Source organism: Protopterus annectens, chromosome 6.part0 (assembly GCF_019279795.1).
Source record: "Protopterus annectens isolate FY-2018-M chromosome 6.part0, PAN1.0, whole genome shotgun sequence".
Taxonomy (NCBI): Eukaryota; Metazoa; Chordata; order Ceratodontiformes; family Protopteridae; genus Protopterus; species Protopterus annectens.
This window is the reverse complement of record NC_056737.1, coordinates 1,563,658,156-1,563,684,597: the sequence shown is the minus strand read 5'-3', so window position 1 is coordinate 1,563,684,597 and position 26,442 is coordinate 1,563,658,156. Positions and strand designations below refer to the sequence as shown.

The 26,442-nt window shown below is 38.2% G+C and overlaps 1 protein-coding gene across 1 annotated transcript in view; it reads left to right on the top strand.

Annotated features, from left to right (window-relative positions):
• Positions 1-26,442, top strand: part of HEG1 (heart development protein with EGF like domains 1) — a 556,295-nt gene that overhangs the window by 386,074 nt on the left and 143,779 nt on the right. The window contains exon 4 of the mRNA XM_044075011.1: positions 9,631-9,756. Within this exon, the coding sequence (XP_043930946.1) occupies positions 9,631-9,756 (126 nt within the window). The remainder of the gene's footprint in view (positions 1-9,630; positions 9,757-26,442) is intronic.

The window sequence follows — 26,442 nt, the reverse complement described above, 5'->3', positions numbered from 1 at the left end:
TGACTGAATCTACCACCAGGGGTATATCTTGCATGCCTGAGTGATTCTTATCTGAGCTGACATATATTGGTAAAGAATCGACCATTGTGATGCTAGTATCCACTGAAAAATTCTCATGTGAAATCTTGCTAGAGGAACTAGAACTCTAGCCACTGACATTATCCGCAAGGCTTGAAGGATCAGTTGGGCTGAGATTGTGGTACTGCATATTATTTTTCTGACCTGGAATATTATAGTTTGTACTCTCAATAGAGGAAGGGAAGCTGTGACTGATATGTTGTAGAAGATCACTCCGATGAATTCCAGTGTCTGAGTTGTTTCTAACTGACATTTGCCATAATTTATTGTGATTTTGAGATAGGAGCAAGTGTGGAGAACCTGATGTTGTGCTCTTATTAATAGAGGCTTGGTTGGGGTTGTAATGAGCCAGTCATCCAAATATGGAAACACCCAGATTCCCTGCAATCTCAAGTGAGCTGCTACCACTGCCATGCATTTGGTAAAGACCCTGGGGTCTGTGGTGAGACCAAAGGGCAGTGCTCTGAACTGGCAATGACTGCCTCCCAACCAGAAGCATAGAAACCTTCTGGATTGTCTGCTCATTTTTATGTGATAGTACGCCTCCTGAAGGTCTTTTGAGCACATGCACTTGTCCTTGCCCAAGAAAGGGTAGGATGGACTGAACAGTGACCATCCAAAACTTTGAATGTTGAATTAACTTGCTCAAATTGCAGAGATTCAGAATCGGTCTCCAGTCCCCTGTTTTCTTTGGCACTAAAAAGAATCTTGAGTTAGTTCTTGATTCTATCTGGTCTGGTGGGACCTCTTGGATGACTCTTTTTTCTAGCAGCTTTTGTATCTCAAGTGCTACTGCTTTCCTCTGACTGGGTGAAACATCGGTAAATTTGCATGTAGATGGAGGTGGAAGGGAAAAGGGAATTACATAACCTCTGGAAATAATCCTGTGCACCCAAGTATCTTTTGTGATATCTAGCCAGGCTGTCAGATGCAGGGATAAATGACCCCCTGATTACCTCCATAGGGAGACAATCAGGCCTCCTTTCAGGAGTGTTGCTATGGTTTGTTAGAGAAAGAATGTCTAGATCCCTGATTTTGTTGGCCTCCTCTGCTGCATGGGTGATGTCTTCCATTTGAGTTCCCCCTCTACCTCTGGGGGAACTTGGAAAGGACCATGGCATTTCTTGTACCACATTTTCATCCTCCTCTTTGGTTCCTGGAGAAGGTCCCTGAGGGGTCAAAAAAGGTACTCCCATTGCAGAGAGGGTCTTTTCATTCTAGTCGCACCTGAAGAGTGTGTCCTGCACTTTGGGGCCAAATAAGGAGGTTCCTTCAACAGAAGCATTGATAAAAGAGGACTTGAAGGGCTCCACAAAGTCACAGAAGCACATCCAGGCATGCTTCCTAATGGCAATGCCTGAACCTGCTGCCCTTGAGGTACCTGTAGCTACATGAGATATAAGCCGCATGGAAAATTTTGAGATAGACTGAAGGGCTACCAACTGTGAGGGATTTTGAGAGTTCCTTAATCAGGTCCCACTGAAGTCTCATAAAGTGCGGCAAGTAGTTCAGCAACCTAAGGACAAAAGTCACTGAAGTGTTTACATGCTTCCCAAATCTATCCAAAGCCATAGAATCCCTGTTAGAGGGATGGACAGAGGAACTTTGCTCTGTTAGATTCTTCTTGGTGGCTGCTGCCATGACCATGGCATGTACTGGCACTTCCTTGCTCCAGAACTCCCTTCCTACAGGTGGTGCCAAAATCTGTTATGGTCTCTTGGGGATTGGCTAAACTGTGTCATGTTCCTTTCATGCCAGCCTAGAGATCAAGTCAATGAGCTCATCAATGGGTGGAGCTACCCAGCAGGTAGACAGGCCATGCCCAAATGCCTCCAGGAATACCAATTCCTCTGGGGAAGGACTGTCGGTAGACCAACCACCTCTCTGCTTAAGGATCTCAAGGATGTCTCTGAATGAGACGTCTTCAGGTGGTGATTTTGGGGACCCTTTCCCTTCATTTAAAATCAGTATCCTTGGTGACAGATTCCTGAGGGGAAGCCGAGTGCCTCCTCTTGCACTTTCTAGGGGCTTATTTGGTGGGATGCTCTGGAGAAGTATAAGAGATGGTGATACCCTGCTGGGTAACCTGGAGACTTTGGGCTGGCTGTCCCTGTGGTGTAGAATGTTGAGGCTCAAGGCACAGAGACACATGGGATCTAGAGGGAAGATCTGAGGGGGTAGGGACCATCCGTCTAGCAGAAGCAGAGAAAACTCTCTTCACCACCTCAAAAGCAGAATGTACCAGGGAGAAAGAAGCCGATGGAGCCAAGAAGCCACACTTCTGCCCCATCAGCTGCCCCTGCTCTGAAGGCATTACAACAGAGGCAGAGATCAAAGCCGAGCTGTCCAGTGCCGAGGCTGTGGGGGCAGAGATGGCTGTGACAAATTCAGAGTTGACTCTAATGCCTTAGATCTGACAGAAATGCTACAGCTCTGAGAGTCATTCAGCTCTGAATCCATCAGAACCAGTGCACTGAGAGGCAGTCTGAGAGCTGCAGATACTAATATCTTCAGATCTGACCCATATGGTCCTGGCAGACTTGGATCCAGGAGCTCAAAAATGAAATGACGGATCAGAGAAGGAGCTGAGATTAGTGGAATAGTGAGAATGAGGACTTCCTGACCCGAAGGGGTATTTGTATCTGCACCAAGAGACATTTCCTAATCATCTGGTCCACATCAGCTTTGGTCAGACTTCTAGAGGACAAGAGGAAGTCACCAATGGCAACCTGGAGTGCCGGATTGACTCAATGTAAGAGAAGGGTACCCTAAAAGGCACTGCATCTACTGAAGGAGAGTGTCTTGTTCTTGGTAAAGGCTTTGGATCCAACAAGCTAGGATCTGAGAAGGCCTTTTTAGAATCAAAAGCTGGCTGGATCAGAGAAGTCTTGAAATCTGACTTAAGCTGCTTCTTCCTATGTGGTTCTGTAGTAGGATCTGTTGATGGTGTTGAAGAGCAAGAAGGACCAGAAAGCTTTGAAAAAGGCTCCTTAAGTTTAGACTTGGGGGGGGGCAGGTTGAGCCCCAGAAATAGCCTCTGAGAATGAAGATTGCAATATACCTTTTAGGATCAATGTATTTTTTTCTATCTGCGATGGCTTTAGGATTGAAAGCCTTACATATTGAGCAATCGACTTGTAAATGGTCCGCACCTAAATAATGCACACAAAAATTATGTGCATCAGACAAGGGCAACTTGTGCTCACATTTCTGGCATTTCTTGAAGTCAGATGGAACTTTTTCACCTTTTTCAGACATAATCATAGAGCGAAGAAAGACTAAATATATATAAGCAGGAAAAATTCAACAACAGAAAAATATAGCAACAATGCTAAAAGCAGGCTGCACTAGCATGTCCAAATGTGAAAGTGGCAAACACGATCTGAGGTATGTTAAGGGTTGATGCATTATGAATAAGGGAGGAGCTTGAGAGCTTTTTAGTGGCCATGAGCTAAAATAATGGTTGAGTCAGATCTGTGGGTTGGGTCTGAACCCAGCTGTTGATGAATGAATGAAAACTGACATCAGATCAACTGTATAAAAGATCAACCTGCCAAACATTAATTGATGCATGTAACACATAACCTGGAAATAGACATTTAAAAAAGCTGTCATATATAATAGGTGACAATCATAATGGCTACACCACACATATCATTTTGGAATGTGAATGTTCTCACGAGTATAGACAAAAAGATGAGTATTGAATTATATTAAGAAATGCAGAATGCAAACAGTAATGTTGCAGGAGGCACACTTGGAAAGGAATGAGCATGTGAATTTGATAAAGAAAGGATTTCAGGAAGAATATTCAGTACAGTATCAGTGACACAGAAGAAGGGGAGTACTTATACTAATTGCTAGAGGAACTCCAATAGTGATAGAAGTGGGGAAAATGTAATTGTAGATTTGAGGCAGTAAGGGGCTAGGGAGGAGAATTACTGTGGCATGGATTGATATTCCAAATAAAACTGCTGTTATGGAGCTTAAGAAAATTTTAGAAGAAATAATTAGCTTTTAGCAGGTAATATTATTTATTGAAACTTGATTTGCAACAATGAGTATGTATCTGTGGGACATAGAAGGGAAATATAACAAAAGAGGGTAAGTATCTAAAGAAATTCATGAAAATATTTAGTATGAAAAAAATGTGAATTCAGTAGTAGGAATTTACATATTATTCCCCAAGGTAAATAACTGGACTAGACTAGACAGAAATTATATTTTGCAGGAACATGTGCATTTAATTGAAAGTGTCAGCACATATCCAATAACAATTTCAGATCATGCACCAATAACAACCAAGAAAAAAATGCAGGGTAATGAAGTACAAATGAGACACCGACTCTTGCACACCTACCTGCTAAAAAGAAAGGAATTTAAGGCATGGGTAGTGGAAATTATTTGACAGTTATTACAGAAGGTAGAACAGTTATACCTAATGAGTGGGATAAAATGAAAGTGGAGTTTAGGAAGTTTAGAAATAGAGCAGCAATAAAAGAAAAGGAGATTTAGTTAAGAAGTAACAAGAATTATTTAGAGGAGCTGACAAAGGTTAAGGTATTGCATAATAAGTGGGATCTCACAAAACAAGAAGAGGTATAAATGCCGAGTGCTTAAGAAAAATAAGAGATTACCTAGATAATATGCATGAATTCAGAAAGATTAATAACTCCAGAACAGAAAAACTTTCAGCACCACAACTTTGACAGCAGAAAGTAGAAAGGGTTGTTGCTAACCTTAGGGAGCCTAGAACAAGAAAAATAATCAGAGACCCTGTCAAGGTATTTCTTAAATTTTATAAAATTTTGTGTAAAGCAGAGAAATCTGGAAATCAAAAAAAAGCACAAATGGAAACATTTATGGAAGACTTGGGTAAGCCATGATTAAAGGTAAATGAAGCTCAACAATTAACAGTTATGCTAAGAAGAGATGAGATAAAAATGGAGATGTGTAATCATTCTGCAGGTATTGTTGTGGAAGTTTGGAAGATAGTAGGGAAGTAAGTGACAAAGATCTGGAAGGCTTTGTTTAACAGTATTTTAAAAGGAGGGAAAGTACCAACATCCTGAAAGAAAGCAGTGGTGGCTGTAGTACTTAAAGGAACTAAAAAGCCATCAGAGCCAGCTTAATATAGGCCCATTTCAATTTTAAATCATGATTATAAAGTGTTTCTTTCTATAATAGCTAAAAGGATGTCAAAGGTGTTGCCAAAACTGACAGGTATGGATCAATGTGATTTTGTGGAGAAGAGACATTTGACACCATTAATAGAACAATGATGATCCAGGGGGATACAGAATATAAGAAAATGCCACTGTTGTTTGTGGGTCTTGATGCAGAGAAAGCATTTGACAAAGTAACCTGGGATTTTATGAATAGGGCAATGGAAGCATTTAAATTCCCTTATGAAATAATAATGTTAATTAGAAAGATATATGAAGGATAGGAGGCAGAAATTAAAGTGTGAGGGTTCCTCTCTGATAAATTGTGTCTGCATAAAGGAAATAGGCATGGGTATCCCTTTCCCCTTTGTTGTCTTCATTGGCAAAGAAAATAAGGAAATCAGAAACTGAATGATATAATCGGTACAGTAATCAAAACAATTTTTTTTTTTTGCAGATAATATTTTGTACCTGATAAAAGCAGAAAAGGGCTTCTCAGTGTTGTAGAATATTCTGTGTCAGTTTCAAGTCTTTTTGGAATATAAAATTAATGAAGATAACACAAAGGCTATAGATGTAAGGTATGTACCCACAAATTAATTTGTTCAGCAATACACATATTTATGGGGGCATAATAAAATGAAGTATTTAGAGTATGGGTTAAAAAAGAATTCTGTTCTGGCAGCTAAGGACACGTGGAAGAGGCTAAATGAAAGAGATTACATAAACTGAGAAACTGGAAACTCTTGTTTATGGATATGAATAGCAAGATGCAAGCGGAGAAAATGGTTAATTCCTTTAGCTTTATATACAGGTTAGGCATGCTTTCATCAACCAGAGTATAAGCTGTGAACAGTAATTAATAAAGAGTGGGAGGATTTTATCTGGGAGGGATAGGGGTCAAGGGTAAAGTGGGATACATTGATCCTTCCAATAGAGCAAGGTCGTTTAAGATTACCTGATTTGAAGAGATATTTAGAGCAATGCAGTTAAAGGCCAAATACATAACACAAGCTGAAAACTATAATTCAAACTAGAAGGGGATGGAGAATTTAAGAAATAAGGACAGAGTGGGATTTTGGATGCAGATCCTTAAGGAGAATAGCAACAGTCAAAGAGGAATATTATATACATAAAGTAGCAAAAAGTATTCTAAGAACTAAGCCAACATAAGAATGGAGAAAAGAGATTCTGCCAATAGTGATGACTACAGTTAGAGTTACAGAGAATAGGCAAGACAGGAGAGGAATTAACTGCAGAAAACTGGCAAAGGAATCAATGTATTGGGAGGAAATAACTTGAGAGGGAAATGTAATAGAGTAGAAAGAGACAAATAAAATATTTGGTCTGCAGGCTAGAGACTGCCTTCTTTACAAGGGATTGATACCAGGGTGTAGACAACAAAAAAGAGGATACCAGGGTATAGACAAAGAAAAAGCGATAGGAGAATCCAGAGTGAAATACCTAAAATATTCTATAATAACTATAGGAATCACTCAGAGGGGGTTAGAAGAGATTGGGAATTGAGATTGGATAACAGTTCAAAAATAAATAATGGGACAACATGTGTATGGCTCCCAAATATGCAACAAAGTCTAGAATATTTAGGATTTTTGCTTGGAAGTGTTTGCATAGGTATTTTTATCCTGTAAGCAGCCTGAAAAGAAGAAGTAGGTGTGGTGGGGAAAAAAGAGGCAGCTGGGAACATATGTTGTGGGAGTGTAACGAGTTGGCAGACTTTAAAACGTCACTAGAGAGTACTCTTTTGAAGATATTAGGTGAGCAAATGGATGCAACTAGGGAAATTATTTTTTTGAGCTGGGGTACAGGTTCTGAATTGCCCAGACACAGTAAGGCCTTATTAAGTTTAATTCTGGTGTCTGTCAAAAAAGCAGTTACTAGAAAATGGAAATCATAGTCAACCAACCATATTTGAAGTAGTGAATATTACAACAGAGATGAAAGAGCTGGAAGTGGGGTATCTTTAGAAAAGGGTAGGAGCAAATTGCATAGAAAAAAATTGAAAATGTAAGAACAATACATGCAGAAAAATGTTTTGGATGAGGAATGATGTTTAAGGGAAGGTAGGAACTGACCAACTTATATAATGTTGGATTGATTATATTGTGGAGAAGAATATATGTGATGTATAACGTTTGTAACTGTGAATGTGTTAATATGGTTTGTTTTCTTGTATATAAATGTAAGTTTGCCTGTGTCACAAGTGATAATTAAGGCATTTTCAAATAAAAGAATCATCATACTAAAGCTGTTTTTTTCACTAGTAGGTCTACATTCAATTTTCCTGCATTTGTTGCTACTGTTGCTCTAGATTTCTATGAATGGCATTTCTCATTTTTTTTTTTTTAACTTAACAAGTCTGTAGCTTCAACAGCAGTATATCACTACAACTGGGAAGGAGACATTTATGTGGCTTTAAGTTTTTCTATCTTGGTAAGGTGACACAGAAATTGGCACAACTTATATTTGAAATTACTCTGCCATCCATGTTCAGACAATTAGTAAAGCCCTTTACAAAAATTCAGCTGGTTATACTTATTTTAAGAAGTTTTTTATTCTATGCAGTAGATCATATCAAATTAAGCCAAAGAGAAAACAATCTTGACAGCTTATTGAAGTAGGAGCTTGGCTGGCATTTAATGCTTAATGTTGAACACCTCCAGTTACTCAATGATGTTATGAAAAGTGTTTTAAATATAAGTCCTGTCAAATTAGTCAATCATTTTATCAAAATTCATCATTCATAATGCAAGTTTTCTAAGTAATTTTATCAGCTCATATGCATGTCCTTTGGATGCTGTTGTGATGTGGGCTTTTAACATGTATATTCAATTTCTCATGTCTAGTGTGTATTTAAATTAATTTGCTGCAGTATTAAATGAATGTAATGAGCTATGTTTTAACTGTTTAATTTCAAGAAAAGTAGTTTTACATGTTTAAAGAATGTATTTACTATTTTAATTTGAACTGAAAAACTATTATAAAAATTATTGTGAAATGTTCGCATTTAACATTTCTAATTACAATATTTTCATGTTGATAGTCTGGGTGAATGTTCTTTTTTCTTTTCATTTTCTTTTATGTTTGCACTGTCTTTTACATAGTTTTGTAGATTAATGCATGCATGCAGGCTTGCATACTGCATGGGTTTATCTCAGCTGGATGTATTATTAAGTTTTTTCCATTTCTTGACATGATGTGTTCTTGATGTGTGTTTACATATAGACACACACACACACACACACACACACACACACACACACACACACACACACACACGCACATGCACATACACGCACACACATATGCACACACACACACACACACACACACATACTCACACATGCAAATATATATATATATATAGAGAGAGAGAGAGAGAGAGAGAGAGAGAGAGGGAGAAAGGGAGGTACTTGGAATATGTAAATGTTTGATATGTGGTTTAAGGGAATAAGGTTCATGAGAAGAGAAGGCCCAGTCATTGCCAAGAAAGGCAGGTTGAGGAAATTAATGTTCACTGCCACATAGGCATGCTGGTGGTGGCAGCCACACTGATCAACATTCACACTACACAAGACATGTTAAAGCAGATCTATGAAAGGGTGAATATACAAGAGGAGTCCAGTTTCTAATAAAGTGGGAGAGTCAGGGAAGACTTCAGTTTCCACCAGACTGGAGTGATTAGGTGCAACTCTCCTTGCTGACAAACCAGGGAGTATGGATTATGTGGACTGCAATAACTGTTAGAACAGGTTTCAGGTGGATAAGGGACTCTGACTGCTGCTATACAAGATGATGACTGGTCTGTATAGCTGTGCATTCTCCCAGTTTTGCAGTACACAGCTCCACTAACTGAATATAAGCTCAACAACAAATGTTGTCCTTTGTAACTCACACACAGTTGATGTTGTATTTGATTAATGGTAATATACACCCATATCACTGCGTCTGCCTTTTAATTGTGGGGTAGGTGGGAATTCAGGAACTACAGTTCTATATTAAAGTGTCTAATATGGTTAGAGCTATTGAATGTGACATTACACACTCTGGAATCCTGGCCTTTTTATATGAGATTTTATATTTTATTAAGTTGTAAGTGCAACAGCACAGTATAAATGTTTAACATCACTTAGTGATAGCACAGGAGACTGTTTAAAGTTAACATAAATTAAATTCTGTATCACAAATTTCTGTACTGTAAGGGACGAAGTTTTAACACATACCTTGAGTAACTTTATTAAATAAGCATGCCTTTTAGCAACTTAAAGAGGTAGTAGTGTTGCTAGAAGTGTTTGTGCTACCAGATGCCTTCTGGTCTGCATTGTTTTATTTGTTTAATTTACTTCCATTTTTTTTTTCTATTTAGATGTGGATGAATGCCAGACTAAAGAACCATGTGTATTTCCAAAAATCTGTCATAACATCCAAGGATCTTTCACTTGCAGATGTCCTGTGGGATATGAGTTAGACAAACGAGGTGATTGTGCTCTAGGTAAATATAGAAATTCTGCACTTTTGCTTTATTTTAGATTTTTTAAAGTTGAAAATTATAAATTTCAAAGCAATGATTGCAAATACAGTGTAGACAAACTAGGCAAATGTATTGCAGTTCATTTACTAAAATACTAAAATACACATATACAGCTGCAGTAATGTGTGTTTTAATCACAGGAATATTTTATTGAACATAATGTACTTCCTTTCAGAGATGCCCCCTCCTCAACTGATTTTATAATGTTTAATTTCTTCCGTCACTAGATGGCATAAGTTTTTGGAGTTCACATACATTGAGTTTATCTAATGTGCTGGCAGATGATGCAGGCCCCCACTCCACATGCTTTGCAGTCTTTTTGTGTGCTTTTTATAGTTTGGCTATACTGCTCTGGGCCATGAAGGCCTTACTGGCAATGGTTTGACCAATGGAATTTTTTTTAATTTTTGCATTCACTAAGTATCATTTTCCAGAAGTACTGATTATATGGTGGACTCGCAGAGAATGCAAATTCAAACTGTTAGTAATTCCAGGGTGCATAATAATGCACTAGAGAAAAAGCAAGACTCAATTTATTTGAAAAACAAAGTATTCCTGTTTTCTCCAAGTGTGTGCTATTGAAACTACTGAGAACTGACCAAGGTGCTGAAACATCATTGTTTTTTGTCATAGATGAGGTCAAATTACAAACACAGAGAAAGCCCTCTGCTTGGGCAGTGCTCAAATCACAGAAGTAGAAGGACAATACTAGGTCCCACCTATGACTTGAACCCAAAACCTTTAGCATACTGTGCCAGTGTCACCGCCACTAGACCAATAACAGCCTCACACTAGATCAGTGTTGAGCATTCCCTTAGAACTTTTTCCTTTCGGGGAAAGCCTGCTGTTTAGGCACTGCTCTAATTCTCAGAAGTGAAAGGGCAAAACCAGCTCTCACCTGGAACTTATCCCTCTCATAGATAAGTGATGCCCAAAAGTCCAGTGAGAGCAAGGACAATGCATCTACACGGTGCCTTAACTAACTTACAGGAGCATTCTCCTCTCTAGTACAAAACTGCAGAGTAACTAAACAAAGAAGGAACAAGAGAAGGTGCATTAACATGTACCCTGAACCAGACAATCAAATTAACTACTATACCAGTTAGAAGTGTTGGAGGCATGGCCGGCCTTAGGCATAGGCGAACTAGGTGACCGCCTAGGGCGCCTTACAGGCCGGCCTCGTAAAGGGCGCATTTTGGCTTATTTGTTTTTTTATTTTAATTAGTGCATTCTTTCTTCCCAGTGCTTGCAGCAGGTGCTGGGAAGAAAGAATGCACTAACGAAACTAATTAAAATAAAATAAAAAAAATACAAGGGCGTCGGAAGTTCCGACTCGGAACCATGGGGGGTGAGCGCCCTCCCACTTTTACATCTGCAGCAGGTCAATTGCGGTATTAGCGTCTTCTCCTTAAATGAGAATCATGCGTGCTTATGCCAGTGTGGAAGTAAATTCAGTTTGCAGTCGCGCGCAAATTTTAAGCTAGCAGTTCTGTGAAGGGGGGCTAAGTCCATGTGGCAGTTTGAGTTAGAAAGATGGTAAGTAAGTGTATGCGTGTGTAATTCATACTGTTTGTTACTGTATGTGAGAGAAAGAGTGTGTGTCTGGTCGTGTGTATATAGAATTTCAATAACCCCTTCTGTTTGTATGAGAGAAGGTGCGTGAGTGTGTGTATGTGTGTGCTGCTAACAGAGAGAAGGTAGATGTATGTGTATAATTTAAAATAGTTGTTTTGTTTATTTCTGTATGAGAAAGTACATGTCTGTGTGTTGTTTGAGAGAGTAGGAGTGTGTGGAATTTAGACTAGTTGTTAGTTGCTGTATGAAAGAAAAGGTATGTGTATGTTGCTGTATGAGAGAGTAGGTATGTGTGTGTATATTGCTATGTTTTCCACAGACTCTCAGTTTGTAGTGTTCCTCGCTTGAAAAAACGTTCGTACTGCATTAAGTGACATATTTTTATGCATATCAATAAATTAGAAGACCAAAATAAGGAATATTTTTTTAAATAGTACTCCGATTCACTTAAAACGTTATTAGAACACAAGGTATATCTGAGCATAATTCTCAATTTTTAACTAAAAAAAGAGGGGGGGTCTCAAGAGGCAAAATTAGGAACATTTTGCAAGATCTGGGACAGCTGGTTGATTTCTGTAGGGATAATGTGTTGTGGTATTTCAAAAAATGATTAAAATACATATCAATAGAAATTAATGCAAAAAATGCTTCAGGAGGGCTGACACCCACCAAATGGTAGTTTGTTTTGTACTGTGGGGCAGGTGGAGAAGATATATAATGTATACAGTATAGCTTTTAACTTTGATTATGTATTTTCTGATAGATATTTATTTGAAATATGCAATATGGCAGGGAGGGGGTGTCAGTCCCCCTGTTGGATGTGAGCATTATTGCTCAGGAGCCAATATCAAACTATTTTCATTACTAACTGTGTATGACTTTTTAAATAGTCTGATGTGCCATGGGTCACTGAAAATATGTGAAAACACTTGTTCTTGCAGGCATACTTCTTAAAGGTATGATTTAGGCAGTGCATTATAATTTTGGCCCTCAGAGATTGTCTTGCTCCTTCTCGGTTTACTGATGTTCCTCATAATGGCAGACCCATTTATAGGTATGTACATTATCAAACAAATAAATACAACCCATGCAAACTCCTTTCCAGGAACTATATAGGGTCTAGCATATAAAGTTCTATTGTATAAAGTAAGACTCTGGTCTTCTTTCTGACCTTATAATATGATTTTTAAAGCTCAGAGGTTGAGAGGTATTGGGAGAGGGGTGTCAGCCCCTTATTAGATACATACATTATTTTTCAATAATGTTAACAGATAAGGCATGTATATACAGTTATTGATTAGAATAGTCCTTAAAATATCTATGGTTTTGTTGATATACTGGTGTCACAGTACATATCCAGGGTCCTTATTTGCATTATTCATTACTAAGAGGCTGACTGCCATGAAAACATAATCAGCCAGCGTCAGTCATCTGAAGACATTCTCACATCTGTGTGAAAATGGTGTGGAATCATAGCCTGCTTTAAGCACTAGCGAAACCTGTGATTGTTGGGGGACCCTGGTTCTAGGGGTCCTGCTGTTGTTTATAGGTTCATAGGTGTGTACTAGGCTAATGGCTCTGGAGCCTTTACAAGCCTAGCCCATAAGATTACCCTGGCATCATGCCACTTGACCTTAGTTCCCATTGCCTCTGTCAAGTAGAGCCACTGGAGTTATCCCTGGGGTGAATTTTCTGTTTCCCATCCACTCATCAAGATTTCTGTTGAAGACGGCCAGTGAGGTGCTCTGTTTGACATGTATGGGAAATCTGTACCATAGCATGGGCAGTCTCTGGGTTATGAATCTGTCCCTCCAGCATGTTCTGTTGATTGTAGTAAAGAGGTTGAGGTCTCTGGAGCATGTGGTGCGGAGGGGATTGGGATTTCTTTTGATGTAGCATTTCTAACAGAGATGGATCCTTCCTGTGGATGTGGGGCAAATAGGGCTGTTTCATGAGTATGGTGTGGGTGCGACTTAAGGGGCACTAGAGCACTACTTCGCCTAGGGCTCCATTTTAGCTAAGGCTGGCCCTGCTTGGAGGCAAAGGCCATAATCAAAGTCCCAAAGTACAGCATTTACAAAGTGTATACTTCAAATACAACCCAGACCAAGACAATCTGAGTCACTAGTATGGTTGCAGTGATGTTAAGGAACAGAATGAGACACTTTTCCTATCTCCTTTTTTCTTAAGAAACCTATTTCACTCTGTATATGTCTGAATAGTTAAACTCGGCGAGGACATTCAGCAGTGTGGCAAAAATGAGATGCATTTAAATGACTGGTGTATAAGCGAACACTATCAGGAAAAGATTTTGAATTTGAGAGGATGTTTCAAGCATTCATACCCTGCATGTTGCTTTTCATTTTGATTTACCAACTTGTACATTTAGTACCTGTCTGATATTAATAGCTATGCCCATAACATTAATGTAATTTCTTGTCACCTCAGCCAAACTAGCCAGTCTTTTATTACAGCTGCATACATGATTATCCCTAAGATGAGTTTCCCTTAAGCAAAACCTTAGTGTTCAACAAGTGCAGAAGATGACAAACTAATTTTTTTAGCTGCTTGAAAGCCACACCAATTCCTTGAGCATGAAAACAAAGGAACTACAGTAAATTCTAAATCATTATATTTTTTAAGATATGACCAATAGGAAGGTACAAGTATTACCAGTTGGAAATACATTACAGTATCAGGATGCATTAAATGATGAGAAATCATGAATAACCCAAGAGAAAAGAGATCTTCATATTGCTTTTTGGTTTAGTGCAAACCCCTAGAACCTAATACCACCCCCTCTTGATATTACCAATAAGACTAAAACTGAGTATAACAAGTTAAATGTACCCTACTAAAATAAAACATTACACAGTAGTAGAGTACAGTACAAACTAAGATGTATAGGACAAAAAGTAACTCCCCTTGGCATTGTACTACCCCATCTATTACTACTCTTTCTTGACTCCTGGAAAGACTGAAGCAACATTATTCATATATTCTTCTTACAACTAAGGTGCCAATGAAGAAATTAATATAAGCAGTGCTTAAAACTGAAGCCTGTTCTATTTTTCCTGTTTTGTCAAAGTATGCCTTTAAAAATAAATTGACAGCTGGAGTTGATGTTGGGGGGGGGGGGGGCTGTGAACCCATGACCTTCCCCATTCAGCATAAGCTTACTAAATATAACCTATCCTGATTTTGCTTAACTTCAGGGATAGGTTATGTAGTGCCCCTAGGAGGAAAACTTGCCCACCATGCAAAAATGTGGACCTCATCACCAACGACTGATGGGTCCTCAACATAGTATCTCAGGAGTACAAATTTTATTTCCACATGCTGCCAACCCCCAAAAGTGTTCCCAGACCTTCCTCCAAACCAGTGGGCAGAGGCACAAAACCAAGTTCAATTTCTGCTCTCCATAAGGGCAATTCATCCTGTTCTTGTAGAACAGATAGGCTAAGGTTTTTATTCCAGACTTTTCCTGGTACAAAGAAAAGAGGACACCTGGAACCCAATCTTAGATCTATCCATTCTAAACACCTTCCTGGTGGTACCAAAATTCAAAATGCTCACCCTACAGCAGCTTCTCCCTATGCTGTCCAAAGATGCCTGGTTAGCCACCCTAGACCTAAAGGAAGCCTAAATGCACATCCCTTTCAGGGACTCCTGCAGGAAATATATACGTTTCAGGGCAGGATCTATGCATTGTCAGTTCTCTGCACTTCCCTTTGGCTTATCCACTGCTCCCGGAATCTTCACAAAATGCCTGGCTTCAGCCATTGCCTATTGCAGACAGAGAAAGATTCAAATTTACCCTTACTTGGACGATTGCCTGATTCAGGCAGACAGTTAGGAAAAGCTGTTGCAGCACCTGACATTTGTAAAGCACCTTCTAACCTCCCTGGGGTACACTATCAATGAAAAGAAAACAAAACTAGTCCCCAGTCAAAAAATTGTATTCCTGGGAGCAAGCTTGGACACAGCATCCCAGATGGCATTCCTTACTCCAGAAAAACACACCTATCTGACAGGCTACTTCACTGAAATGGCCACCAGAACCCAGCTATCTGCAAGGAAAATCCTGCCAGCTCTAGGGTTCATGGCCTCCTGCATTCTACTAATTCCATATACCAGAATGCATATGAGGAAACTTCAGTGGTACTTAAAAAGTCTTTGGTGCCAACATTCTCAGGACCTTGAAACTATCATACCTATCATACCTTGTCTAAGGACAGAGTTTCTTTGGTGGGCAACAGCATGCAACCACAAGGGACTTCCCTTTACACAACCCCATGCTGCCTAGATCCTAACCACAGACACATCAAACTATGCCTGGGGTGCACATCTTGACAGCAGGTGCATTCAGGGCCACTGCAGCCCAAACCAAATTCATCTGCTCATCAACCAAAAAGAGATGCTAGCTGTTCAGCATGCTCTGACAGCTTTCAGATCCCTGCTGTCACCAGGGCCCCTTCTGATAAAAACTGACAACACCACAGTGGTGTGGTACATCAACAAGCAGGGGGGAGCCCACTCTTACCCACTCTGCAGGCTAGCCATGACCCTGTGGAACACGGCCTTGGCTATGCATATTCATCTGCAAGCTCAATTCCTGCCAGGCAAACAAAACTCTCGGGCAGATGACTTAAGCAGAAATCTCCTAGACCCATGCAAGTGGCAATTAGACCTCAATACCTTCAGCCTTCTAACTCAGAAATGAGGTACCCTGAAGGTGGACCTGTTTGCCTCCCCCTACAATCACCAGCTCAGCAAATTCTGCACCAGGGTACCTTACAGCAAGGCCTGGAAAGTGGATGCCCTATCCTTCCAGTGGGTAAACTTCTCAATCTATGCATTTCCCCCTCTGTCTCTTCTTACAAGAGTACTACTCAAGATAAGGCAGGAAAGACCAAGGGAAATCATGATTGCCCCAGACTGGCCACGCCAACACTGGTACCCTCTACTGCACAGTCTGTCACCGGTGCCACCATGGTACCTACCCCAGATCCCAACCCTCCTCACTCAGCAGGAGGGACAGATCTTGCATCTGCAACTACAAACCCTGAACCTTGCAGCCTGGCTTATTCCTTGAATTCTCCCCCAGTGGCCAGCCTAAGCAAGCAGGTGCTGGACATCATTCGTGAAGCCAGAAGACCCAGTACAAGGGAATCCTATGCTGATAAGTGGAAAAGGTATTGTTTCTGGATTCACTCTAAAGGAGCAGATACAGCATAGCCCTCCTTACCTCTCATCCTGGACTACCTAGCAGACCTACTCCACTGAGGCCTATCCTTCTCTTCCATTAAGATCCATGCCTCTGCCATCCCTGCTCATTGCAGCACTGAGCCACCTCTCTTCTCCCACCCTGTCATCAAACAATTCCTGAGAGGGGCTAACAACTTAAGGCCACCAAGAAGAGCCCCCACCCCTGCTTGGGACCTTAACATTGTGCTGGAAAAGATCACACTACCCCCCTTTGAGCCTGCAGCATCAGCAGAGTTAAAATTCCTCTCTTGGAAAACAGCTTTGCTTCCGGCCATCACTTCAGCTAGAAAAGTGTCTGAGCTACAAGTACTTATGGCTGTAGAACCATTCATTATTTTTCATGCTGACAGGGCCTCCCTCAGGAATAACCCTACTTTTATGCCTAACGTGATGTTCAGCGTGGCTCTCAACCACTCTATCCATTTGCCCACCTTTTTCCCTAATCCTCAAAATAATGGGGAAAGGATCCTGCACTCTTTAGACATGCACAGACAGCTCAGATTTCACCTTTATAGGACTAAGCATTTCATGAAATCTGACCAGTTACTAGTCAGCTTTGCACCAGTGGCAGAGGCCAAATCCATATTAAAACAAACCATCTCCAAATGGATAGCACACTGTATCCATTTCTGTTACAAACACCATGGGAAACCACTCCCTCACTGTATCAGAACGCATTCTCAAGGGCAACTTCAACCTCTACAGCCTTTCCCAGAGGAGTCCCTACCAGGGACATTCTGGAAGCTGCTACTGGGAGTTCTGTTCACACCTTCACCAAGCATTACCACCTGCCTGTGTTTTCCAAATCCAGGGCGGTTTTTGCAACAGCAGTCCTGCAGGGCATACTAGACAGCCCCAACTCTTCTTGACTGCCTCCACCCATTCTTCAGCTTTGGGAATCAATCCAAGTGTGATGACTGCAACAGTGAAACACAAAGAACATAGTACAGTTGTGTACACATACCATAAATGTAGATGTTCGAGTGTATTCACTGTTGCAGTCCTGGTTTCCTACCCTCCAGCCCCCTTGTTTCTCTCTGTACTCTCTGTCTTACTCACCCCTTACAGGGCTATTGGTATTTACATTTTACTGGTGGTGTTTTTTCCACCATAACTTAACTCCGTATTTGGGGGCTCCTGATATTGGGGCAAGAAAAACTGATGTAATGGAGTCAGCTGCCTGTTTTTATACCCCTGATAATCTGATGTCAGTCCTGAAGTGACAGCAACTGACACAGAAATACTAAGTCTCTGGTATTCGGGCTGACTGAGGGCTGCCTGCTGGCAGATAACACAAGTGTGATGACTGCAAGAGTGAATACACTCGAACATCTACATTTATGGTAAGTGTACACAACTGTACTTTCCACCCAGGTCTAGGGATGTTCTGGATATGCAGCAGTCACAGACTACTACAAGCCTCTCTCCTGTGCAAGTTGCATGCACCTTGTAGGCAATGTTGCCCTCAGATGCTGTCTCTGGTGTTGACATCTGTGTAACTTGTGTAGGGATGGTAGGTGCAGAACATCCTGCACTAAACACAGGTGGTGTTAGAGGTTCATCTCACCTATGCACAATCATGCTGTGGCTAATGGTGGTGCCGTCCTCTGTTATAATTGCTGACTGCACCACTGTGTCATCAGACTGTGCCACATGCATGATGCTATCATCTGATATCAGACATTTTGTAATGTACTTACTGTACTGTGATGGATCCTCTAATACTGTGATGGATCCTCTAACAGTGCAAACTGTGAATGCATACAGTTAACACACCTTGGCAATGCTGGATCATATTTGTAACTCCTAGAATGATATGGAAGACAGACTATGGCAATGCCAAACCTAAGCAATGCCTACAGGCACATGCCTACTTAGTTGTATTCATTGTCCCTACTGCAGCTCTAATGTCCCTGAATGGGTAATATGCATATATGCTTGTAATACCTCTAACCACTAAATGCAAGAAATATGGCCAAAGTCAAAAATAATTGGGGGGACAAAGGCCCAAAATCAGGGACAGATTTTATATACTTCTCTTAAAAACTTATAGATTTGCTAGAACAACAGGATATGCAAATTACCCTTTAAGGATATTAGGTATTTCAGCTAAATGGTAATTCTGAACGTATGGTAATTAAGGAATTTGCATATATATTATATTGCCTCTGATAAAAGAGATTTAAGGTATCCCACAGTGGAAAGTCTAGCTTTGCTAGAATTTTCTTTTTGTGTTTTTTAACCAATTGGTTTTCCTGTGGGACCTTTTTACGCATTGTTTTAAAAGTTTAGGGTGGCAGAAAGCCTGAAATACAGTCGCATAGTGTTTTCTTTTTTCTTTACGAATTGTTGCAAGGTGCAAAAGATCTGTCATTAATGTTCCATACTTCTAGAAATTTATATTTTCAATCAGAATTCTTTGTTAAACATGGATGTTGATTCAGTGTTCTTATCTGGGTTACAGTCCACTATTAAATAAGGAATTGATGGAGCTATAGTTTTATTTTATCTTCTATGTAGGTCCTTTGTTGTAAAATAATGTATAGTGATACTTTTATTGCAGTTAATTTTTTTATGATTTATTGGCTCAGTGACACAGAGGGATGAAATCCTGACTACACTCCAGACAAGCAGTGTTCCGGGGTCAGGGGATGGGAGTCAAACAATCAAGACATAATAACCCATCCTGGGGAGAGGAAAGTGTTGTGGTCTGCCATGATATGTTAAAGGTACCCTGTCTGACTAAGATCATGGAACAGAACTTTGTGGGTGGACCAGATATATAGTCCTTGCCAATCAGCACATAGGGAGTGGTCAGAATCAGTGCACGAGTGGAAGTATGCATGTATCAAGGGACTGGAATTGCAAGACATGTCAGCTGCCATGGCTACTATGGCTAGGACTTAAAAAAAAAAAAAAAAAAAGGTTGGTTGTTTCATTTACTACCTATCACCCTTGGGGACTGATTGGGAGAGCTTAACTCAGGAAAAAAATGCGGCTGCTTCATAGATTATCTTCCAAATTCAAGTATCAGCCATGGGGAGTGGATGGGCTTACTGAGTCACAGAAGGACTGATAACAGTCAGCAGGGGAAAATGCATAGCCAGTGCATCTTCTGTCTTGTTTTATGCACTAAAACATTCATGTATATATATTCCTAAAGTACCCGTGTTGTTATATGTGCAGTCTGAAACCATTCTTAAAGTATGTGGTTTATATCTAGCAGCAACAATATTGCCTATTTTGCATTACACAGTCTGTTAGACATGTTTCTAATTTGTATGAAGTTTTGGCATGTGAGCTGTATTTACTTTATGAAGCACTATCATTTCATTAAGAATAAATGCATTTTAACTGATGTAAAATGCTATTTGTATATTATTTTGTTACATCTTTTTCATATTTTATCTCTCATTCCTACAAACAAGTTCCAGTATAAACCTAATATATCATGCTTGTGTTTACCTAATTAGAAGGTAGAATACATTTAAAGAACAGAGGACAGAGAAGATATGTTTATTGTTGCCTTCTGTCAACACTCAGGTGTGCTTTAATATATTGCAATGGATTTTGTAAGCATATTAAGTAGGATATTATTTGCATTATGCATTAGCATATGTGGTTAACTATGTATGACTTGCTTACGTACCTTGCAAATTATATTTTGTTGCAGGAAAATTTAACATACTTCAGTGCTGCAGGATGTTTGGATTCAGCTATCAGTGAGAACATAAAAACACAGAGGCTAAAACAAGAAAGAGACCTAAGTAAACAAGGATCTCTACAGTGTAATGCCTTAAGCCTTTTTTGAAAGTGGTTTTTGGGAAATACACAAGTGATACCTTGGCTTTAATACCTTTTATTACTCTTAACTGAGACATTTAGATCAATAAAACCAAAGTCAAAACCCTGTAGCTGTAGACATAATTTGTATCGCCCTTTTTATGGGTTTATAAGTACAGCATAAATGGATAGATCGGGCATTCTCTGATCATACTCAGCTTTTAAAAAGCACAATGTCCATAATATCAAGATGACTGCAACATTTCCCAACTTAAGACCAAAACAACAACTAAAACTGATTCACAATGATTGTTTCTTGTAGCATAAGCTGCAGTTTGACCTTCACAAAACATCATGACTAAATATGACTTATTTTGTCAAATCTGCATATTAAATTGAAAGGATACCCAAGGGTATTTCATGAAATATTCATATATGGCTACTTGTCTTACTACATCATTCTTACTTTACTTTGTGACCTCATAGATAAGATTATGGTAGTGTTTGTGAATCTACCCCAAAGTTAGCACTTACTCTTACAGTGACTTTTCCTAATATAATGTAATATAGCTGTATGTATAGTTAACATAACAACAGATATTTGAGGAGCAGTCACTGTGACAGTAAAGCTAACCTTTCAACCCCCCTTTGTTGTATGAGGGGAGTGCTTGTAGCTTCCTTTATATTTTAAACCATCAGGAAAGTGTCTTTGGCAATGATATCCATGTCACCGGGTGGGAAACTCCCATTTGTCATGTTAATGTTATGGTGGCTATATAAATATTACGATATTGGTTGTGGAATCTTATTTTTTGTTGGCTAAACAAATGGAAAGTAGTTAAAAACTGTATTTGTAGAATTGGGGGTCTACCTACTAAAACAATATTGGTGCATCTTTTTATTTGCTGAAGTTGATGCTGAGGTATCCTTTCTTTTTGTTAATGTACTTACAAAACTCGTTGTAGTATTAATAAAGATAATACACAGGTGCATACATATATTCCCTGCACTATCTGTGATATGGTCAGTGTGGACTGCCTCATTTCATAGGCATAAATCATGGAAGACCCTTGGAGTAGGAGCACAGACACCATCCTGTTTTAATGAGTAGTGCACTGGAGGGCCTAGTACATGCCACATGCCCCTGTGTTTTGGAGTGACTAACACTGCTGTGTAGCTTAACAGCGTAGCACAGTGCTGAGGTGTACAAGAGCAGATTAAGAGAATATATCCAATAACTTGTAGGTATGTGTATGTACTTCACAGAGCAAACATTCTGTTCCCCTGCTACCATACACATCAGAGCTATATCTACCTTCCTGACAGACCGTGAGTCATAAAGAATTTATAGTCTGTTGCCATAACAAGAGAATGAAGGTCATTACTATGTTACAATAATGAGGGAATCTGGTGGTACATGAATTCATACTGGCAGGAGCAGCTGCATCATTGGGAAGGGAAGGACAGGGTTGGTTGGATAGCAGTGTTACCTGCTCCTCAGAGGACTCGGGTGCCTTTAGGGATTTTCCAACCATGCAAAGAAATCTTTGGTTGTTATATATAACAACGTGAAGAACAGCAGCAAGAAAAAAATCCACAACTGGCCACAGCACAAACACAGGTTTAATAAAGAACTCAGAACTCTAGCTCCTGGGCTTACAGCCCTCCAGGAGTAGTACAAAACATACAACTTTACACAGACTTTATATAACACCATTCATTAATTAATTACTCAATTACATAATAATTGTTTCCAATTAATGTCTAAGTTTAAACCTACAGGTACCATAGTATTAAACTTTAAAATATAAACAGATTCTTTATAAAGTAGTTTGTCCTTAATATCACATATTTCACCAATTTTCATAAAAACTTGTTCTAAAACAGAAGCTTTTAACAAAGCATAATCAGCATTATGAATTGTTTTAAAGTGCATTGCAATGTTACTTTCTACTTTACCATTCTTTATATCTCTTATATGTTCCTGTATTCTTACTTTAAATTTTCTTTTACCTTCTCCTATGTAAAATAAATTACAGGGACATCTAAGAACATATATTACCCCTTCACTATTACATGAAAAAACTACCACCAGGAGAAAACATAATACCATTTATTTTCTTAAAATTTGTAACACAGGAACATATAGAGCAACCACCACAAGGGTGAGTACCCCTATAATGTCTCAGTAGGCATAGAGAAATAACTAGAAACCAAAAAAATCTTTTAAACTTGTTCCTTTTTATAGGAAATACAAGGACTATTTGCTATTATTCTTTCCAGTTCCACATCCTGAAGTAAAAATGTCCAACAGCTATGTAGTATTTTGTTAATCCTATTTGCTCAAACTATTATACACTGAGACAAAATATATCTGATTTTTATAAGATTTGATGTTATTCCTTTCTCCATGCATAACATTTTGACACTGATTTAGTCCCAGTCTAAATGCTACAACTCTTTGTAAAGACTTCTTGACCATATTATGGTTATAACCCCTGTTAACAAACATATGGAAAGTGTACCTGCACTCTCTTACAAAATCTCCCTAATCACTACAAATTCTGTGCATTGGAAGAAACTCCCGATAGGGTAGGGCTTCCAATAAATGTTGGGGTGAAAACATACCCCATGCAAAAAGTGAAAATTGTCAGCAAATGTCCTGTGTACTGATGTCTTAATACCCCCACCATTAAAGCCCTCTAATACTAAATCAAGGAAATGGACCATGCTACCACATTGTATGTCATCAAATTTCACACCATAAATATTTTGTTCTAAATTCAAATGAAAATGCATAACATTATGCCTACCACCTTTACAAATAAAAATTAATTCATCTATATATCTGTAATAGGCAATAACATTATTTCTCGCAAACTTATGCTTATACAAATATTCCTCAAAAAGTGCCATGAACAGATTTGCATACATGGGGACAAAAGATGCCCCCATGACAGTACCCTGCAAAGGATGGAACACACATCCATCAAAGACAAAATAATTATTTAATAAACAAAAATGTGCAAGTTCTATTATATAACAGGACAAGGGAGAATTACCTAAAAAATAATTTAAGGCTTTGATGCCATCCTGATGTCTAATATTAGCGTATAAGCTTTTCACATCCATAACCACATAGTACATATCACTACTCCACTTATAGAATAAATATATAATATTTAATAATAATATTAATAATAATAATAATTAATAAATATAGAATAGAATCCTGTATTCTATTCAAAAAATCAAAAGAGTCTTTTATATAGGACTGTAACTTCATAATGCATACAATTCATATTACAGATGTATAGATGATTTAATTTTTATTTGTAAAGGTGGTAGGCACTGGAAAGAATAATAGCAAATAGTCCTTGTATTTCCTATAAAAAGGAAAACATTTAAAATATTTTTTGGTTTCTAGTTATTTCTCTATGCCTACTGAGACATTATATATAACCCCTGCCATGGGGGGTACTCACCCTTGTGGTGGTTGCTCTATATGTCCCTGTGTTACAAATTTTAAGAAAATAAATGGTATTATGTTTTCTCCTGGTGGTAGTTTTTCATGTAATAGTGAAGGGGTAATATATGTTCTTAGATGTTCCTGTAACTTATTTTACATAGGAGAAAGTAAAAGAAAATTTAAAGTAAGAATACAGGAACATATAAGAGATATAAAGAATGGCAAAAGATAAAGTGACATTACAATGCACTTTAAAACAGTTCATAATGCTGATTATGCTTTGTTAAAAGCTTCTGTTTTAGAACAAGTTTTTATGAAAATTGGTGAAATATGTGATATTAAGGACAAACTTCTTTATAAAGAATCAGTTTTATATTTTAAAATTTAATACTATGGTACCTGTAAGGTTTAAACTTAGAGATTAATTGGAAACAATTATTATGTAATTGAGTAATTAATTAATGAATGGTGTTATATAAAGTCTGTGTAAAGTTATGTGTTTTACAACTCCTTGAAGGCTGTAAGCCAAGGCGCTAGAGTTCTAAGTTCTTTATTAAACCTGTGTTTGTGCTGTGGCCAGTTGTGAATTTTTATTAAATCTTTGATTGTTGTTGTTCTTTCAAGTGCTACTGTGTCGCTCTTCTATGTCTGCTGAACAAGCTAGCAGCAGTAGAAGGGGGCCAAAGTACTATAATATTGTACATAGTTGGATTTCCATAGGTTACCCCATTGGGATTAGCAGGTATGTATGTGTGTGTATATATATATATATATATATATATATATGTGTGTATGTATATATATATATATATATATATATATGTATATGTATATATATATATATATATATATATATATATGTTTATGTAGATAGATCTATTCAGGGAGGGTGGTGATTTGTATATAAGACAACATACAGTATCTTACCTCATGGTGTAACTATATTTATAAATCAAAGTAGGTTTTGGTATTCCATGGTGCACAGTATTTATATATACCACCTGTTGTCCTACTGCAGTTTAGTGGTTAAGGTTAATCCTGACAAAGAGCTTCAGATTATTATTTATTTAAATTTAATGATTACTTATTTTACCGTAAGACTTATGCTTAGTATCTTCCATGATATAAGATCATTCCAAGTTCATGCATTAAGATTTATTATTTCAAGTTTATTACTGTTTTACTATAGCAGTAACATTATTTAGGTATATTATTATACAAATGTACTCCTTTTTCTGTGTTTTCTATTGACTACATAGTGGTTATATCTATTTTTTTTAAGTTTTACCATCTTTACTTTACTTCTGTCCATAGGGTTTTAGTTACTGTGCTTTCTTTATCTTTTCATCTGAGGTGTTCTACAGTCTATAGGTCAACTACCTGAAATTGGGTAAACAGATTGCATGTGTTACTGATAAGTCATGTATGCAAAATAACTTGACTAAATTGACCATCTGGGCACAGGAGAATAATATGCTGATAAATACATCAAAAACTAAACATATGAGATTTGGGAGGCATAAATTGAAAGGTGAATATTTAATACAGCACACAGTGATTAAAACTGTAGACTCATTTAAGGACCAGGATATATGGGTAGATTCATCTATGAGTTCTTCTGATCATATCAACCAATTGGCTAATGATAGTTATAGAACTATAGGATGCATGAAAAAATGTATAAAGTCTAGGACATCAAAAATGATGAAGTCTTTGTTTAGTAGTTGCATTCGACCCAAATTTGAGTATGGAATAACAATATGAAAACCCTATAAGAATACAAGCATGAGTAAACTGGAAAGAGTACAGTGGAAATATATCAAGAACATCCTTGGATGTGAAAATTTAAGTTACTAAGAAGGACTAAAATATCTGAACTTGTACAGTGTCTCTTACAGATATCTAAGATGAGATCTTATTCAGGTATATAGGGCATTTAGGGACAACTACCTCTGGGAATGTTTGAGGTTATCAAAAAGTACTACAGAATCATCAGATAACCTATGTAGAAGATTCTATAGGAATGAGAAGTGTACTATACTAATTGGTTCTCTGACAGAGTAGCTGATGCTTGGAACAGACTACCAAATTACATTAAAGCAAGTACTAGTTTAGATATTTTTAACAACAGCCTGGACACTTATTATGGCAACAAGTGTTTTGGTATATTGGCAAGTTAGAAGGGCATTAATGCCCGTGCTTGAAATATTTGTATGTATGTATTTGTATGTATGTATTCTTTGACAAGTTAATTTTATTCTGCAGTCACTTTCATATTTAAACTTGTGTTCAAGGATGCAGAGATAAAGTGTTTTAGTTAACACCTTAAAACTATTTCTGTGCTTTGCCATAATTTGCTAACTATTTTATTTAGAAATATAATAATATACATACAAGTTCACTGTCAACACATTGGATGTAATATCATACATTTTATTTTCACATGTAAAAAGGGCTATTTACCTACAACAGTCATTCTTCCTGGTGTAAAACTATGGCTCAGAAAACTAAAAATGATAAAGTCTTGTGTCTTCTTAAGTTAATGCCTTCTT